This window comes from Neopsephotus bourkii, unplaced genomic scaffold (genome assembly GCF_033783945.1).
Source record: "Neopsephotus bourkii isolate Nb327-2 ecotype Australia unplaced genomic scaffold, CSIRO-AGI_Nbou_v1 NB_272, whole genome shotgun sequence".
NCBI lineage: Eukaryota > Metazoa > Chordata > Aves > Psittaciformes > Psittacidae > Neopsephotus > Neopsephotus bourkii.
The window spans coordinates 10,192,216-10,209,745 of NW_026900781.1; the positions used below are offsets into that span (position 1 = coordinate 10,192,216).

The 17,530-nt window shown below is 41.9% G+C and overlaps 1 protein-coding gene across 3 annotated transcripts in view; it reads left to right on the forward strand.

Moving 5' to 3' along the window:
- The window catches only part of F13A1 (coagulation factor XIII A chain), a 71,805-nt gene that overhangs the window by 20,743 nt on the left and 33,532 nt on the right, over positions 1-17,530 (forward strand). For all 3 annotated transcript variants that reach the window (XM_061346558.1, XM_061346560.1, XM_061346559.1), the window contains exons 4-7: positions 1,357-1,608; positions 7,823-7,941; positions 13,279-13,386; positions 16,032-16,206. In XM_061346558.1, the coding sequence (XP_061202542.1) occupies positions 1,357-1,608; positions 7,823-7,941; positions 13,279-13,386; positions 16,032-16,206 (654 nt within the window). The remainder of the gene's footprint in view (positions 1-1,356; positions 1,609-7,822; positions 7,942-13,278; positions 13,387-16,031; positions 16,207-17,530) is intronic.

Below are 17,530 nucleotides of genomic sequence, written 5' to 3' on the forward strand. Positions count from 1 at the left end.
AAAGCAAGCTATTTATGTGAACTGAACATCTGTAAAAGGGAAATTCACATGCACTGAATAATCTCTCAGATGAAGCACAGTAGCCCCAGATTTCACAGATATTGTGGCAGCTCATAAGCTTCAGATTCAAAGCTGGAGTTGTCCTTTCCCAGAACGTATCAGTGTTCAGATTCGGAATTATCTTTAAATCAGTTGTATAAAAATAAGCAAGCAAGAATACCAACGCCTTTGTGAGTTTAATTTTGAAGTTCTTAAATAGTAGGAATGAAAAATATAGAAGTCTGTCTCTCTGCCATCGTTGTGTTTCATTACCCTATTTTTGAATGAGAGTCAGATTTTCAGCCGAAAATATGAAATGAAGAATAGATTTGAGAATGAGATAAGGAACTCAGCCTTCTCACAAGTGTCTTTTCTGTCTACACTGCTGGTTGGCTTCCAGATACAGTTTGGCTCTACCTCACGCTTAAACGGTGGAACCTCACACAACTTTGAATCCTGGCAGTGTACATATTCACATGTAGCCTGTCTGTCTAGATGTTTTTTATAGTTGGCAGAGTAAAATAGGCTTCTCTGGGGTGTGACTTGTCTTACTATGAGGTAGACTATCACGTGAAGTACTTTGGAGGTATGTCATACTTTGGGACACATTGCAGACAAAGTTTGACTATCCAGGCCAGATATCTTCATCTATACTACTGGTGTCCAGAGTTGGTTCCCTCTCTGTACATGAGAAATGGATGCTTGGGAGGGACTAGCATTGGGTATCTGTTGGTGGACTGACTTGGCTTTCCTCTAGCTATCTATGTGAACTTGTATGAAAGAGCACTTGGTCTCTGCTTCTTATCACAGTAATGCAGTGAGAACAAGGTTCGGCTCTGCTCAAGAGCCCCAGGGTTGATGTCTGTGCTTCAGTGGGCACTTGTGTGCTACTGAAGAGGGTGGTGGGTGCATCTAAACTGAGGACGGGTTCTTACCTAAGCTTACCAGCAGTGTAGCTGCACACCAAGGCAAGGAGCAAGCTGGAGTGCAACTTGCTGCAATAGGATAAACAGTGGTGAGTAAGGAAAGCCTGGGACAGCCCCTACTCATGCTGCCAGGACTACACTCCTGGCAGTGCCCGAGCCAGCAAGACTGAAGCTTGCTGGAGCAAGATGGGTGGGGGTGGCTGCATGAGCTACCTGCTGGGAGGTGTTGCATGTATTTGTGTGGCTGTACTGTGAAGTGACCAAGCACTGTGCAAAGTAATGAGGGAGGTGGGTGGTTTCCACCCACTAAAACTTGCCACCTCTGCTGAAAATAAGGCAGAGGGGCAGAGAGCTGCCAGGAAATTAAGAACCTCTTCACCTCTCTTTCCAGGTCGTTACCCACAGCAAAACAAAGGCACCTACATCCCGATCATAGTAGGTAATGTGCTGAAACCCGGTGAGTGGGGAGCCAAAATTACCCACAGAGAGAACAACTCCATTCGCCTCTCCATCATGTCTTCTGCCACCTGCATCGTTGGGAAGTTTCGCTTGTATGTTGCTGTCTGGACTCCCTTTGGCATCATTCGGACACAAAGAAACTCAGCAACCGACACTTACATCCTGTTCAATCCCTGGTGCCAGCGTAAGTACCTTATCAAAGTCAAAGGTTCACTCTTTCTGCTGCCATGCCCATGGGGTTTTGGGAGAGTGTGGTCCACTAAGGAGAGCTTAGTACCAAGGAGATTGGAGAAATGCCAGTTTGGGTCTGGAAGCTATATAGTAACTCTGCCAAGAGGGTTTGGTGTGGGACAGGATCTGTCAAATTACATCGCTGACCACCACATTTAGGATTGAACATATGCAGCCAAAAGCCTGCATGAATTCAACCTGCTGTGGCATCACTGGCGGTGGTGCCTTCCTGCCACTACATGACATTTGCCCTTTTAACATCCCCTTTACTGGTGAGTAATTAGTGGCAACTATGCCCTCTGTGAAGAACAAAACATTTGGCAAATTAGTCCTTTTTTATTACGCAGTGGGTTGAAGAAAAATTTGTATTTTTAAATCTGCACAGACCAGACCTTAGACTGACCGAATTGTATTTTACCCAATGAACTCCATGTGGCTTTAAGGAGAGGGCATGGAGGACCAGAGACTCGGCTCAGCTTTCTGACAGGCTGTAGCACTGTGTCTCAGCTTCTGACACTTGTAAGGCCCCAAGCCATACATATTACTGTATATTGAGGTCAGCAGCTAACTTTAATATTTTCCTGCCATCCTCCCTTCATCTTTAAATCTTTTAAAAGAGTATTTGCATCAAATAATCCCATACCAAACAAGGGTCATCCTACCTAGTGACAAGTAAGTTTAGCATTATTAATAGAGCCCATTATTCAGCTGCACTACTGTCAGTACATTGCATGATTTGTGCTGAATTCATTACTTGCCCTTAGTCCAAGGGAATATAAGCAATGATTAGCTTATGCATTATTTAAGAACATATATGTTAATGCTGTATAAAGCAGGGTCAGTCAAGTGGGAACAGAAGGGAAGGGCAGGGCCCAAGGCCCATGACACCATGAAACACTTCTGAAAGCAGTGCAGAGGTAGGTACCTTACAGCAGCATGCTAAGAGAGTTTGTTCTGCGAGAGGCAGGAGAGTGTGTAACAAAAAGAGAGGAAGCATTGCAAAGTTATGACCTACCATGAGCAGACAAAACTGAAGGTTTGTGAAGGCATTTCCAGTCTCTCACAGCTCCAGCTAGGGAAGTGTAATTCTCCACCCCAGGGCAGAGCATCCCTTGGTGTTAGTTCTGGGTGTCCTAACAGCCAGATTGTTAGCCAGCATGGTGACTCTGCAGTGGCACAGCTTCTACTTGTAAAGGGATAAACCCCAAAGAAAAAAGCTTCTTAAATTGCCTCATTACTAGCATCCAACAAGCTAGGGCCCCATGCAGCACAGAAAAAATGTGATGTGGGGGGCTTGGCTACCCCACTGTGGTGTGACTGGGACTACACAGGCTGATCAGAGGCACTAGTCAGGGGGTGTGAAGGGAAAAATTAGTCCCTTCTACACACCCTTTTTCCCACCAGCCCTGTGTGCTAACTGATCCGCTTCAGTTAGTGGCTGAGCACTATGCTCTCCTATGCCGTCCCTCCCTCCCTCCCTCCCACCAGAGCCAAATGGGGCCAAAAGTGAACAAGATTAAAACCATGGCATGAGCAACCCAGAAGGAGTAAGATATGCAGCAGTTTCCTCCACCAGCAGCAGCAATCCATTGCCCCAACCCAGGAGAGGCAACTCGATGTCACCCTTGGAGGACCACATTTTCATCACTTGCTTGCATATTCAGGTACCTTGATGGTTCCAGGTTCTGTCCCTTGTTGACTGTTACAAATTTAATTTGCTGCATGTTTCATTTGGATTTTTTCTCATTTTTTGCCCTTACTTTGACTCCTAGGTAGTTTGAGCTAATTGGCACCTGTATCTGCCTTTTCCCCTTCCCTTGTGTTAGAAAACCAGTGACTGCCTTTCCTTGCTTTATCCCCTGGCTGGAAAAGATTGTTCAGTGGAATGACAAAAGGGTATAAAAACTCAGGCAGCTAAAGTGCAGAGAAAACAATAGTCTGAAAATCTCTTAGACTTGTTTGCTGGGTTAATAGCTAAGCAGAAAAGTCTGAGTGAAAAGCCCCATTAAAAAGAGAGAAGGCTGATGCCAGGAATGAATGGGGATTGAGGATTGGGGATTGTTACAGCAAGCAGCAGAATATGGGCTCTGTCAGTGTCTAGCTGAGCTTTCCGACTCATCATTTTGGAGAAACATCGATGTGTCAGTATGAGCTTTTCTTTAAGACAGAGGCATTTGTGCCCTTTCTTATTGCTCCTTTTCTCACTGTAGTTCAGTGTTGACATAACTTCCCAGCCAGGGATGTGGGGGTTTTCCTGCTGTTTCAGAGCAAGTTTGAATACCAGTCAAGCTACAGAGTACTTCGCTTCCAAAATCATCAAATGCTTTCTTATATTTTAATCCCCTTAGCTACATTTAAGGCTGATCACCAAGAATACTTTAAAGATGCAGATGCAGGGCTTGATTCTGCCAAATGATGTGCACCAGCCCAAACGTGGGAATTCAGCAAGCTAATGGACTGAGATTTCACATACTCAGGTGGAATTTGTATTGCTTAGTGAGCAAAGTAAAGCCTGTGAGGAGAGGCAGCATCCTTTCTTCAGCCAGCTGACATATTTAGGAAAAATGGGTTTGCTTTTGGGCATGCAGAGCCCTCTTCAGTTCTGAAACACGATACAAATGGAAAGTAGTTAAGGATAACTTCCAGCAGTTTAACTTAACTCTTAGCAGTATCAGACCGCATGAAAGCAGAGAAAGGCTCCTTTGATCTGGATACTTGTAAGCTCTTTCCAAGGAGGCGCTAACTCCCAGCAACTTTCTGACAGGGAACGTTCAGTGCTTATCAGGACAAGACCTTGCATTGACTTGTGTGGCTCTCACCCTCCCACAGGTGGAAATTCATAGTGCATCTCAGCAAGCTACAGACTCTCAGAGCTGAGGTGTGCATTTCATTCACCCAAGCTTCCTGCAAAGTGCATTATATTTAAGCAATTGAGTATATTGCAACTTTATTGAGTCAGTTATACGTTTCTTCTGCTTAAATGTTCTAATACAGTTTGAGGATTAGTAACACGTGGTTAACCTTGGACCCTTCTTAAGTGTTACCAGTCATCCAAATTTGGCCCAAAAGCATTTTCTTGCACTTATAGCTAAATCCTAAATTTGGTCTCTTGTATCATAGATTCCCGGTGGGCAAAATGTGCACAGAACTTCCTCCTTCTGCTATATTAATACAGGCAAGCACTAGCAGCTGCAAGGCAGCAAACTGATCTTGGTCCTGGGGGTGGAGTAGGTTTTGTAGATAACCATATTTAGCTCTTGAAGCTTTGTGTTCACCGCAGTGCTGTCCTCTTCCAGTGAGGCCCACTCTTGTATGCCTGGATTCGCATTGGAGTGTGTTGAATGGAGGCTGGGTTCTCAGGGCAAGATTGCCATCTCCACCCATCTGTGGTGCTGCTGTGCTCGGTGGTCACTGTCTGCACTACAAGACAGAATTTCCAGCTCCAGGCAGTTGCTGTAGTGAGAATGGGGTCCCCCCACAGTGGCCAGAGTCCTCTCATGCTTATTCACTTTCCCAAATGGAAAGGGCTGTTCTGCATTCCTCAGCCTTGAGCCTGTGTTCAGTGGGATTCCTCGCCTGCAGTACTGCCTTTGCGTGAAGTGTATTTTCACCTTATCCATCTTCAAACAGAGAAGCATAGAGGCTAATTTGCTTCTTTGTAGCATTGCTAGTGTCTTAGTAATTTCCCAGGATGAAAGAAGTGGGTAAAAAAAAACCCTTAAACTGCTAGAGAAGAAGAACAAACAAACCGAGCCCATTTCCATGGAATTCTTCCGTTTGTCAGATGTGAGCCTCCACTTGCACAAAATAATTAGGAGTTGTACTATGTAAAGCACGCTTAGCATCAAAGTAGCCACAGATGCCTCGTATTTTCTTCTAAACAGTCTCAAGGGTAGTGAAAGCTGTCAAAAATCAAAGCAGCTGGCTTCTCTGGGAAACACAGAAGCACTTTCTGCTTTATCAAAAAACACAAATATTTTAAAATAATTGACAGAGAAGTTAATCAATTTTCATCTGATTTAGCAAAGATCAGGCAGTCTCAAAATAACATAAGCATCTCAGTTGATACCAACCAGATCAATATTGATATTTTTAATCCCTGAAAGAAAACAACAGCTGCCAAGAAGGCATATGCACACACTCCACTGAATGCAGAACTGTACAGAGGAAGGTGTGAGTTCTCTTTCTTTAAATGCATTCTCTGCGCCATTTGTGTGGATGTGCCTTAAGAAAATTCAAAGCTCACTGAGAGAATGCACATAATTGTTCAGTCAGCAAATCAGGCAGACCCAGCCTGATGAAATGGAGCCTAGATGATTTGTAACATCTGCAACATTTTTAGTGGGATGTTATGCAGAACTTGTGCACAGCTGGGAGCTAGCCCTTAAAAAAATACAGTTTCTTAAGTATTAGAGTCCTTGCTGGCATAAGTGACTGCAGCTTTTTGATTCACTGTCAAGTTTTAATGCTTTCTTTCACCTAATACCCTTTAAATATAATAAACCCATGACCTTCTACTTTGTCCTTGGGTAAAGGTTCACTAGGTCAGGGGTAATGACAAGCCTATATGGAAAATTCTTGATGTCCCAGCCCTTAGAAGCCTGGTGAATATCAACACTCCACCAAATGCAAAAGTGGGTCTCAGACATTCTCACCTTAGGGAAAACCCAACAAAACCTGATGCTTCTCTGTTTGCTTGGATTTGGAAGGGGTTGGCAGCAGTACAACAGCCCTGTCAAAAGCATAACAGGAAGCACTGATCTCCTCAAATGCAATAAAGGTGTCTTGTATCTAGCACCTGCTTCTGTATCATTTATTGCAGATTAATGTGGAGGTCATTATGTTACGTATATATTCATAATCCCTCCTGTATATATATCTTCAGAGAAAACAAAACTCCCAGCAGGATTAGGTGTTTAGACTGGCAAAATCTTTCATGTAGCCGAAGCCAGCGTAAGTTCTGCCATTGATTTTTTCAGAGGGCTCAGAGTTTACCTTTTTTTTTTCAGCCAAATTGCAGCTTTGTGGGCAAATGAAGAAGCTTGCGAGGGTGAGGTTCAAACAGAAGTACAAATCTGATTCACATTTCAGCAAAATACAACACATCAATAGGCCTTTAAAAGTTAAATGATTCTCTAGTAATTTGTAGTGGGATGCTGAAGAAATCTACAGTAGTGAGTGATAGCTTGCCTGTATCAAACTACCAGAGGTTATTGCTTCCCTTTAATTTCCTACCTGGTACCACATTACTGGTTTCCTCAAATTAATTAATTCTTAATTCCCATACTATTAATTGTTAAGCTGTATCTCTTAGTCTCAAAATACAACGATTGGTACAGTAACGAAATCCTCAACTATTCCAGCATCACAGAATCACAACCTGCTTCATACCTGTGAATGTCTGAATGTTTCATGTCATTTGGGGTTATTTATGAGTGCTAATAGTGTGTTATTTACTTCTGCAAGTCATGTTTGCAGGATGAGGGCCCATGCATATGTTCTTGACTCTTGATATGAGACCAATCTAGGATATACCCTTTGTATATGTTTTGGTAAAGATCTCTTCCAAGTACTTGCAGTTTTCATGTAGACACTTGAATTTCTCCCCATATTAGCTGGTCAGTCGAGCTACATGGGGGAGGGATACTCCAGTCAATAACTTACGTACAGAAAAAGTAATCAAGCCCTTCTGTTAATACATTATAAAAACTGTATTCCATTTTTTTTTAGCACACTACAGATTTTTCTTTAGATCTCTTGACTTGAGCTGTTTTCCATTAACATTAATAGGCTTGAAATTGTTCTTTGATCTGTTTGTGTGGATGCAGAATTGCGTCATGGTGCTCCAACTTTTAAATTAGTGGTACACAGTAATCATAACATTCCTGATAAGATGTGACATTTTAATCTTATTTTAAAGACCCGGAGAAAGCAGGCAGGAGTTGTCAGCATTTTTGCATTTTACATGCTTCCAAGTTGCGTATCATACTCCTGCCTAGGTCACTACCTCCTTATTCTTGTACTCTGTTGAAGCAAGTAATGCTTTGTTTGATGGAAGAGGGGTGCTTTTTGTCAAAGATGACTGTACTATATGCTAAGATGTTTTATTTGTCCTATATGAAAACTAAGCAACTGTATTAACATTTCTTTTCGGTGAACTGATGCAGAGGATGCCGTGTACCTGGATGATGAGAAGGAAAGGGAAGAATATGTCCTGAATGATGTTGGTATTGTTTTCCATGGAAACATCAACGACATAAGATTAAGAAGCTGGAGTTACGGTCAGGTGAGCTACTTAGACCTTCCCTGGCTGCTCCCAGTAGGACAGTAAGTGAGTTTAATTGTCTCCAGACTGTGGTCCTATCCGGTGGGCTCTGGAGTGCATTATTGGTCACTGCTTCAGAAAGGCAAGGGGCATAATTTAAAAACTGTATGAAGTGGGTGTATGCCTAATCCAGAAAAGCAGTATTATAAGAGCTAATATTTAAAGATCTTGGTTTAGGAGCATATTTCAGAGACTAAGAGACTGCCTGTTCAAAGTTATAATCATTAGGTGAGATTTCCACAATGCAGGAATATTTCTGCTGCTAAGTTATTCCTGCTTCAGGATCAAAATGATTTGGCAAAAGAGCAGAAAGATAGATTGATTGATTGATTATTGATTGATTTTTAGCAATAGGTTGTACTGCTTTTTGACCCTTAGCAGTTTGGCAGAAATAATTCTGGTCTTCTTGGGGGTCAGCTTGTTCATATGACAAACTGTGATTTAATTGCAGAGTTTTAAATTTCCTCACTACAATAACCAAGCAGGAAAACCTCTTCCTTTGCTGCCTGGACTTGACATCAGTCTCCAGTGACCTCTTACAGCCTAGGGAAACACTCCTTATCAGGCTGCTGTGCAGTATTGGTGTGCCTTCAATAACATCAGACTTACTGCTTCACTATTTTACCTCAATCTGTTTGAAAGTACTAACCAGCCTGAAAATCCCTACGGGATGAAAGAGTTAAGTTGTTGTATGAGAATGGCAAAAGGCATTAATGTGCAGAAGCAAAACAAGCAAAACTCACTCTAGCTGTCACTTGTATATGGTAAACTCTGCTCATCTCACCTCCTGGATTTTCACAGCAGCACAATGAAGAAAGTATTGAAGTATTTCCTTAATGCTTTGGTGACAAATCCATTCAGTTTTCATGGCACCTCCCTGGCACAGCCTTGCAGAAGGGTCCTTCTTGCTTTGCATTCTTTCCGTCAACTAAAGACAATCTCAGAGCTAGAAATAAGTGGATTGCCAGCGTGCTTGCCCTGGAGAGCTCTTTGAACTCACATCTCTCTTGTTTCCTTATTTAAGGGTACAATTTAATCTTTTCTTCCCGCAGCAGCACTGCCTTAGGGAGTTCCTGCCTTTGCACCATTTGTTTGGTTGGGTCAGTGCCGTTGTTTGTGGCGTCTGACTGTTATCCGGACTGAGATAAAAATAACCCTTAAATTAGGTGTTGATGGGGAGGAATTCCATAAGCTGATGGTGCCTCTGATATAAGAAATGGAAAGCTAGATCCTGAGGCCAAAGCTGGTGTGCATTTAAGTTGACCAAAAATGCCCCCTCCTGGCCCTTCCTTCCCCTTGCAAGTGCTTGTGCAGCCGTGGCGTGAATCAGACTGGAGATCTGATCTAGCTGAATAAGCATCTTCTTGATTTGTTTTGGGGTTTTTGTTTTGGTTTGGGTTTTTTGTTGTTGTGTTGTTTGTTTTTTCTTTCTTTTCCCTGGGTTATTTTTCGGGCTTGCTCTGTTCCTGGATTTGGGATTCACTCTATAACAGATGTAAGGGGAAAGGAGGGGAATGAGTGTCTGGAGGTGGAAAGTGCTGCTTAAACCAGCTGCTGGATTTATGTCCTGAGATGCTAAATTTACGGCCTATACTGGCTTGGCCTGAAGTGCTTATATTCTGAAAATGTGGCACCTTCCTGACACAAACACCAGCTTCCCTTGAGAAACTGCATTATTTATTTGGTTTTGCTAGGAGGTATTTCTCTCTGTGAGGTTAGGGCTGTTCCATAGCCCTCTGTCATGTACTTTCATTCCTATGTTGTCTGAAGTTGGAGGACCTGATTTCCACACTGTGCTGTGGTGCACTCTTAGCTGTCACTTGCCCATGTGAAAACTGTGGCAGATGCATCTAAGGGGGCCAAGCAAAGAGCTTTAATGGAATCAGTCATTTTGTATGGGTGTAACAGACATCCCAAACTGCAAAGCCATGCAGAAGTACAGTTCCCTCACTCTCAGTGAGATGGATGATGTGATATTCCTGATCTTACCCTGAAAACTTCCAAGCATTAAAACCAGGCATCTCCCTCATTTTCAGCAATCCTGGATGTTAAGAATAAGAGCATTACTGTGAGCAAGTAAAAATACCAGCAGAATGGCCTATATTATGGATATAGTACACAAGTACGCACTTTATGATATATAGCCCTTTATGATATATAGCCCTTTATGACAGTGTAGGTAAAAGCATAAGGCCACATACAGTCATGGAGAGGAAAGGTACTGGGTCATATACAAAATACAGATAGACTCGGGCATGGTATTCAATGTATTTAATGAGCAGCATCAACATGAGAGTAAGAAAGGCAAGAAATATGGACCAAGGAATAAAAACAACAAAGCAATTGAAACATGGCTCTAATGAATGAGGATGGAGGTGTTCCTTGTTACATGACTGTGATTCCTTTCTTCTAAGAAAGCATAGTCAGTCACTCAGAAAAGCCCACAGGGAATTCAGGGGAAATTTTGCTTTGGAAGAAATCTAGGCACATAGGAATTTTCTAGCTGTGAAATGTCAGAAACTGGGTGCTATATTGTTTATCTAATGTTGGGAGTTTGGGTGAGAAAAATAAAATTAGGCAGGTGGTCACAGAATTCTTGTTGCCATCATGAGTTGTCTCATGTCCACGTGTTGAGCTGCATTAGCTTTGCAGCCCACTGTGCAAATGTAATTCCATGACATGTGCATTTGGTCAGATCAGACCATAATCAGTAGGAGATCACATATGCCTGCAACTGACTGTGAGAAATACAGCCCTAACTCAACTAGTGCAAACTGCCCTTTTGACTTTGATTTCAATGGAATGTCGTCTATTAGAAACAGTTGAGCATGAAAGAGGATGCCCACTGAAGGCCAGCCCAACTAAACACATTGCTCTGTAATACAATGCATGTCCATGTGTAAACACAACCCCTTTGCCTATGTGCTCATGCCTTGTTTTTCATCTGCAGTCTCTCCCAGGTGTCTTTGACAAAGTTCCTTGGTCCTGAATTTGGTTTATTTCTATTTCAACTTGTGTTGAGCAGACAGTGCCTGCACCTGGCTCAAGTTCACTCACTTGTCCTGGCTACCTACTGCTGCTCTAGTTCCTCTGACATTTCAGAAGTGTTCAGCCCCACAAGTGCTCCCACTTCTCTCTAGACAACATTTTCAAGCCAAGAATGAGAGCAGGATTTAGTCTGATTTAATGTTTTCAGATCCCTGGATAGTGAAGAAGAGCGAAACTGGATTTAGAGTTAAGGCTACTCTGCATCCTACTGCAACAGTGTAAGGCAGCTAGACTTTACAGATGTTCCTATCTCTTCTGCTGTTAATCCAGTTATTTCACAAGCATTCATGTCATTTTGTAAATGCTACGGTGGAAGGCAACAGCCCTGATAGCAATTTCTTTTCTCTTTATTCTTTCTGTAAATGCTGACAAGATTGACAGTGTCTCATAAACTGTAGATGAGAAAGATTTAATTTGCAGGGTAAACTTCTTATTAATTTAACTGAGGTCTTAGGCACTGCTGATGACTTGAAGTGCAGAAAGCAGATTTTGATCCTAATGAAAGTGATAAATCATTGGGCCAGACCAGAAGAGAAGTGAACTCGAAGCAAGAAGGATTGCTGTGAGCATTCAGAGTTTACATTATCTGCTATGAGGATAATGGCAAGGAGCGTCTCCACAGCATCTCTCCACCCAAGATTATTTACATCACATAAGAAGACAGGACAGTCTACTGTGCAATTATACAGCTTCTCAGGGATGATACAATATTAGAAGTAGGTCCTTGGGAAACACTGATCTCTCTTTCCCTATTTGCCCAAACACCATTAGTACAGTTTTGCTCAGACTATAAGGTGTTACTCACTAGTGAACATCCACTCCAGAGAAAGTAATTCAGTGCATGTGTGGGTGATGATGAGAGAGGTGTGTTGCCTTTTTTGCTGAGAAGGTTCCATATGGAGGTGGTAACCTGAGCAATGAAAGCCAGGCAAGCTTGAGACAGAGGCACAAAAAGGGACTTTCCTTGTCCAGGAAATATCTGAGAGTGGTAAAACATTGTGGTGCCTCTGTTTTCTTGGTTTATGGTAGAACCCTGCTGCTGCCTGTGAAGTCACCCCCATCCTGTGCATCTTCTGTGCAGCATCAGCAGCAGTCTTGACTCTTTTGGGCTTCCTTTCCAGCACTTCAGCTATCTTCTCCCTTGCCTTTCCCAAGGCAGCCAAAGCAGCAGCTTGGTCTGGGCTTTTGCTCACTTTCTTCAGGAGGCAAACCTTAAGATCTCCCTTATCTGCCAAGGAACCCTAAGCCCATCTGGAGACATCTGCAAAATCAATGCAGCTCTAATTGCAACATGAGAGCAAATATCCTGTTAGAGGGAATCATATCTTTAAGGATGCAAGCATAGAACTTAAAACCTAGCACAGCAAGGGGACGCACTCTGTGGAGTTTCTGTCACTGTCTTGAATGCTAATACAAGGTTGTGTATCTAGGAGATACTTGTTTCATTAATGTGCATTTCCCTGTCTCCTACCATTTTCTAGGGGAGAGGTATTTTCCTTTGCTATGCAGTTTCCCCTCAGGAAAATGAAATACACTGCAGGGCAAGTTCTGTGACAAATGGTTTCTGGTCTATTTAGGCACCTCTGCCCTCAATTCATTCTTGTGCTTGTTCATGCTGGATCGAAGAAAATGTACCTTTTCATTCTATTTTTGAAGAAGACTACTTTAGGTTACTTGGGTTTTTTTATGTCTACATTTCATAGTCCAGGATTAATCTATATAATCAGTGTTTGGTCGTTAATTTTAAAGAGATTTAAAAATTAATTTAAAAATGTGTCTTTGAATTATCTTTGGCAAGCTACTTATTGTTCAGCTTCCCAGCATTGCATTGCCTGTATCTGAGAAGTCCTGAAATGAGCAGGTCTAGAATCTGTGAAGGACATGAAGTCCTTCATGAGCCGACCAGCTTCTTGTAGTTATTATTATAATATCTTCCTATTATATACTTGTTAGCACTTAAAATTTTATGTTCTGTCAGAAAGGCTGTGTTGTCATTTCAACCTTCTGGAAGCCGGACTGAGATTGAATTGAAAATTACACTCTCTTTTCCCTCACAGCCTCTCACCTTTTTTTCTGCCATACATGGGCGATTATTCTAGAAGAAAGCTTATATTTTTAACCACAGAACTTTGACTTGACTAAGCTGATGAGCTAGTATAACAACAGGAAAATATAACTTTGTCTTTGCTTTCCAGAATAAAAAGTGATTCAATTTCCCTGCTCTTTCCCTTTTTATTTTCTTTTATCTAGTTTGAAGAGAACATTCTGGATGCTTGCCTGTTCCTGATGGACAAGGCAGAACTAGAGCTCTCTGGGCGTGGAAACCCAATCAAAATCTGCCGTGTTGCTTCAGCAGTGGTATGTAATGGAAGCCTAATACGTGTCAGAAATTACTTGTAAATCACAGAATCATAGAATAGTTAGGGTTGGAAAAGACCTTAAGATCATTTAATTCCAAACCCCTTGCCACAGGCAGGGATGCTTCATAATAAGAATCAAAACCAGGCTGATTGAACTGGCTGGCCCTCATGCCCTGATGCACTTACTCCAACAGGTGCCAGATCAATTGTCCATTCTGACCTCTAGGGCCTGGCTTTTCATTTTACTCTACTAAAGGTGAAATACTTATGTTGGTTCATCTCATTTTCCTAATAATTGTACCTCATTGGCAGGAAAGCTACTTTTAGACATTGCACTCCAGGCATGATAACATTGACAATGTGCTCATTTTCCATTAGCTGAGATAATTGAGAAAACTCTGCCATTGACAGCAAGGAGTCATGCGTGGAATTTCAGATGGGGAGCTGAGATACTTTATGTGGACTCTATCACTAACCTCCATTAGTAACCAGGTCTTAAGACACTGCAACGATTACTGTATCTGATTTTTGAGCCCCAAATGGCTTAGTTAAGCTGAGAACTTTTATGTGTGCTACCTTGACCCCAGATGAAAACACTGTGAGTTGTCCTCTTAAACATGGGGTACACTAAACTTACAACACTTGGAATGGAAGTACCTAAAATAACCATAAACAAAGAGTAAGGAGAAGACTTTCCATATCTCCACTTCTTCCAGCTACTAGGCACCAGGAGTCATGTGGGTGCAAGAGCAGCCCCATCCCTTATGTTCAAGGTGGAAGACTCATCCTGCATGTGGAAGGAAGAGGCTGAGTTCTTGACTCTGCCTTCTAGAGGTCTAAACTGAGGACTTCCTCTGCCCATACTACTCTAATTATCAAGCCAGTGTCATTAGGTGTTCTCCCAAGGCAGCCACTAAACACCCACAGCTGTATGTGTGTCCACAAAACATGGCTGCCATCCTGGCTGAGATAGTGTTTTAACCCACTTGTTACAGCATGTGCCAGGCTTTAACAGAATGAGCTCTTTGTGTTAGATGACATTGAAATGGGATCTCCAGCCTTTCAGTGCCACATGCTGAATCTTGCATAGCAACATGTGAAACAGAATAGCTTCAGCAAGAAGTATTGCAAACACCCCCACTTCTCTTTCTCTTTTAACCTTTTGGTTAGCTCTTTCACCTCAGACATTAGAAATATGGCTTCAGACCTGCAGATAGAAGTAAGAATTTAATGTGGTTCCCTCATTCCTGGGCTAGTAGGTGTAAAGAGTCCCTCGTGCAGGGACCATGGAATCCCTAAGGGCAGAATAGCACAGAATATGTGAAGCCAAAGAAGGCTTCAATATTACTTAGGTTTTGAGCCACTCAAACATTTTAGGGAGGCAGAGTGTTCACCATTGGAAATACAGGATTCAATTCACCATTGGAAATACAGGATTCAATGGACTGCAGGTCTAATCTGTAGGATTAGGCCATAGCTGGGTGGGATTTTTGGCCACCCGGAATCTGGACCTCGGTAGGAAGTGGCCAAGAGGTGTTGAAGTCCCACCTGTTGTCCTTGCCCTCACTCTTGGTCAAGTAGAAATGTGCTGGTGCTGAGCTCATCTGAGGAGGTGCCCCCACACTGGAATCCTTCTGAGGCATTCTGACACTACAGAGTGGGTAGAGTCACCTCCTTCTTCCTCTCTTTACAGCCAGAGGAGAGCTGAAGATCAGTGCGCTGCCCTGCCCTTCAAGTGTCTCTTTTCTTGGCATGTTTCCCACAACAGTGAGATGGTCACCACCCCTTAATCCTTGGGTTATGACTCCAAATACTTATCTTTATTCAGTTCTAGGGTTCACAGGAAGTCGATTTTCTAATTATAAAACAGTAGTTAATCCAGCCAAAAGCTTTAAATGAGAATTGTGATTTATTTGGCTGGTGTGTAGCTGTTCCACATTAGCATAATTAAAAGGTACAGAGCGAATGAGATTTTTGCACAGCCTCAACTGGTTTAGTTCAGATTGCAGCTAGGAGATATATTGCTCGTTAATGCCTATCAGTATAGCCATTAGTCAGCAAAACTCTTTGCTCTGTATAATCTTACCAGGGGGAAACTTACACAGCAAATTCCTTCTTGTTTTCATATGTGCTGGACCAAATAAATTAGTTTCTGCTCTAAAAATAACCGTGGACTGATTCTCCTCTTGATCTGCTGTAAATCAGGAGTGATTTTATTAAAATCTCTGGGTTTATGTGGACAGAAAAACAGACAATGTTAGGAAAGCTTCCAGCTTAATATTTCTGAGGCTTGCTTATCCGTGTATAACTGATCATGTTTATTAAAAATGCATAGCTGTAAGCATGTTTAATGTTAATAAAACTTACTAAACCGGCAACACGAATACTCAGTGTGGTTGTTTAATTTCACCATTTTTTTAAGTGTCTGACCTTCTTTCAAAGTTGTTCAGTGATGGAGAATCCATGGCCCTTAGCAAGATTGCTTTATTCATCTCATACCTTCATAATTAAACATTTCTACCTTACTTTGAGCCTAAAATTGGCTATATTCAATCTCTCCCATTCTATCATTGTCTGTTGGGTTAAAGAGTTCTTTTATATTCAGTCTCTGACATCCTTAATGGTTGTTTCCTTTGTCCTTAGATCAACTCCAGGGATGATAACGGTGTGATTGCCGGCTCCTGGGACAATACATACACTTATGGTGTCGCACCTTCAGCCTGGACAGGAAGTGTGGATATTCTCTTGGAGTACTACAGTTCTAAGCAACCTGTGCGGTATGGCCAGTGCTGGGTCTTTGCTGGTGTCTTCAATACATGTAGGTATCAGTGAGAAAAACACACTGTTACGTGATTCTTGCATAACTGAGAGAGCTTTTTGGTTAAATTAACTAAAATACTTCCTGGCTCTGTGATGTTCAGGAGTCAATAGCAGAGATACTTAAAAAATATATGGCTAAAATAGATGGTTTTAAATAAACCTTTGGCATCTCCTTCAGTTTGGCTGCTCTTCCACACAAATCTGTTAACTATTGGTTCTGTAAAATGTGTTCAGTGACTCACAAGGGTAAGTTTGGGAGAGAAAGTTAGTTAGGAAATCTGAGGTGAACAGGGGGCTATTTATCTAGATCTGCAACATGAAAATATTACCCAATAAGGGATATAGTGTTTATGCTTCAAAATGGCCAAACATCACCTACTGATGATTGTTCCCAGCAAAACTCACATGCACTGTAGCAGCACCTGTCTACTGGCCACTGTTAACTTTTTCTATGGAGTTTGTGAGCCAGAACAATATGGAAAATGTTGGCCTGGTTTATGAATTGTCTAGCACTACAAGATCAAGTCTAACCACACTTGCTCAAACTAGAGTTCCAATGTTGGAGCAAAAGAGGTGTTGCAGGTTGTAATACCCAGTAGGGAAAGCAGTGTTGGATTGGTCCCATTTTTTACTGTCTAGCACTTTCTAACAGCATAATCTGCTAATACACTTGAACACCCTGAAAGCATATTAGCAGTCAAGAAAAACTCTGAGAGTGTAAAAAATGTGTGTTATACAGATAATAGGAACCAGACTTTGAAAGCAGTGTTTATGTCAAGTGCCAGTGTAGATCCAGTCAAGCAGTTCCTATGCTTACAGTGCTGGCCCACAGCTGAACAGATATTTAAAGTGTCTTTCTTATGCCCAGCTGATCTTTCTTATAAGCACCATCAACACATGCATTTAATTATCAACCTGGAAGGGACCAGATCAGCTTAGGACCAAGGGAAAACAATGTGTATTTCTGCAGGATTGGAGCCTACTTTACATTGAGTACTTTTCAGACACAACTGAAGGTCTAAGATTTGGTCCTTATATTTAAGCTGTGAAAAGGAAATTACAGAAAAACTCTCTGTGAACCCTTTCCCCTTTTCATCTCCCTCAATACTGTCACATTGCTGTCTCAAGGAATGACATTATACTTCTCTTTATATTATACTTCTATCAAAAGTGAAGGATATTAATCACTCACCTTCTGCAGCAAACATGGAAATAGAATAATTAATGACAAGTTACAAGACTGGTTCTTCACCCTCAGGCAACCCTGGACATCTCTGGATTTTCACTTTATCTTTGCTTGCTTGTTTCATTTTGCATATAAT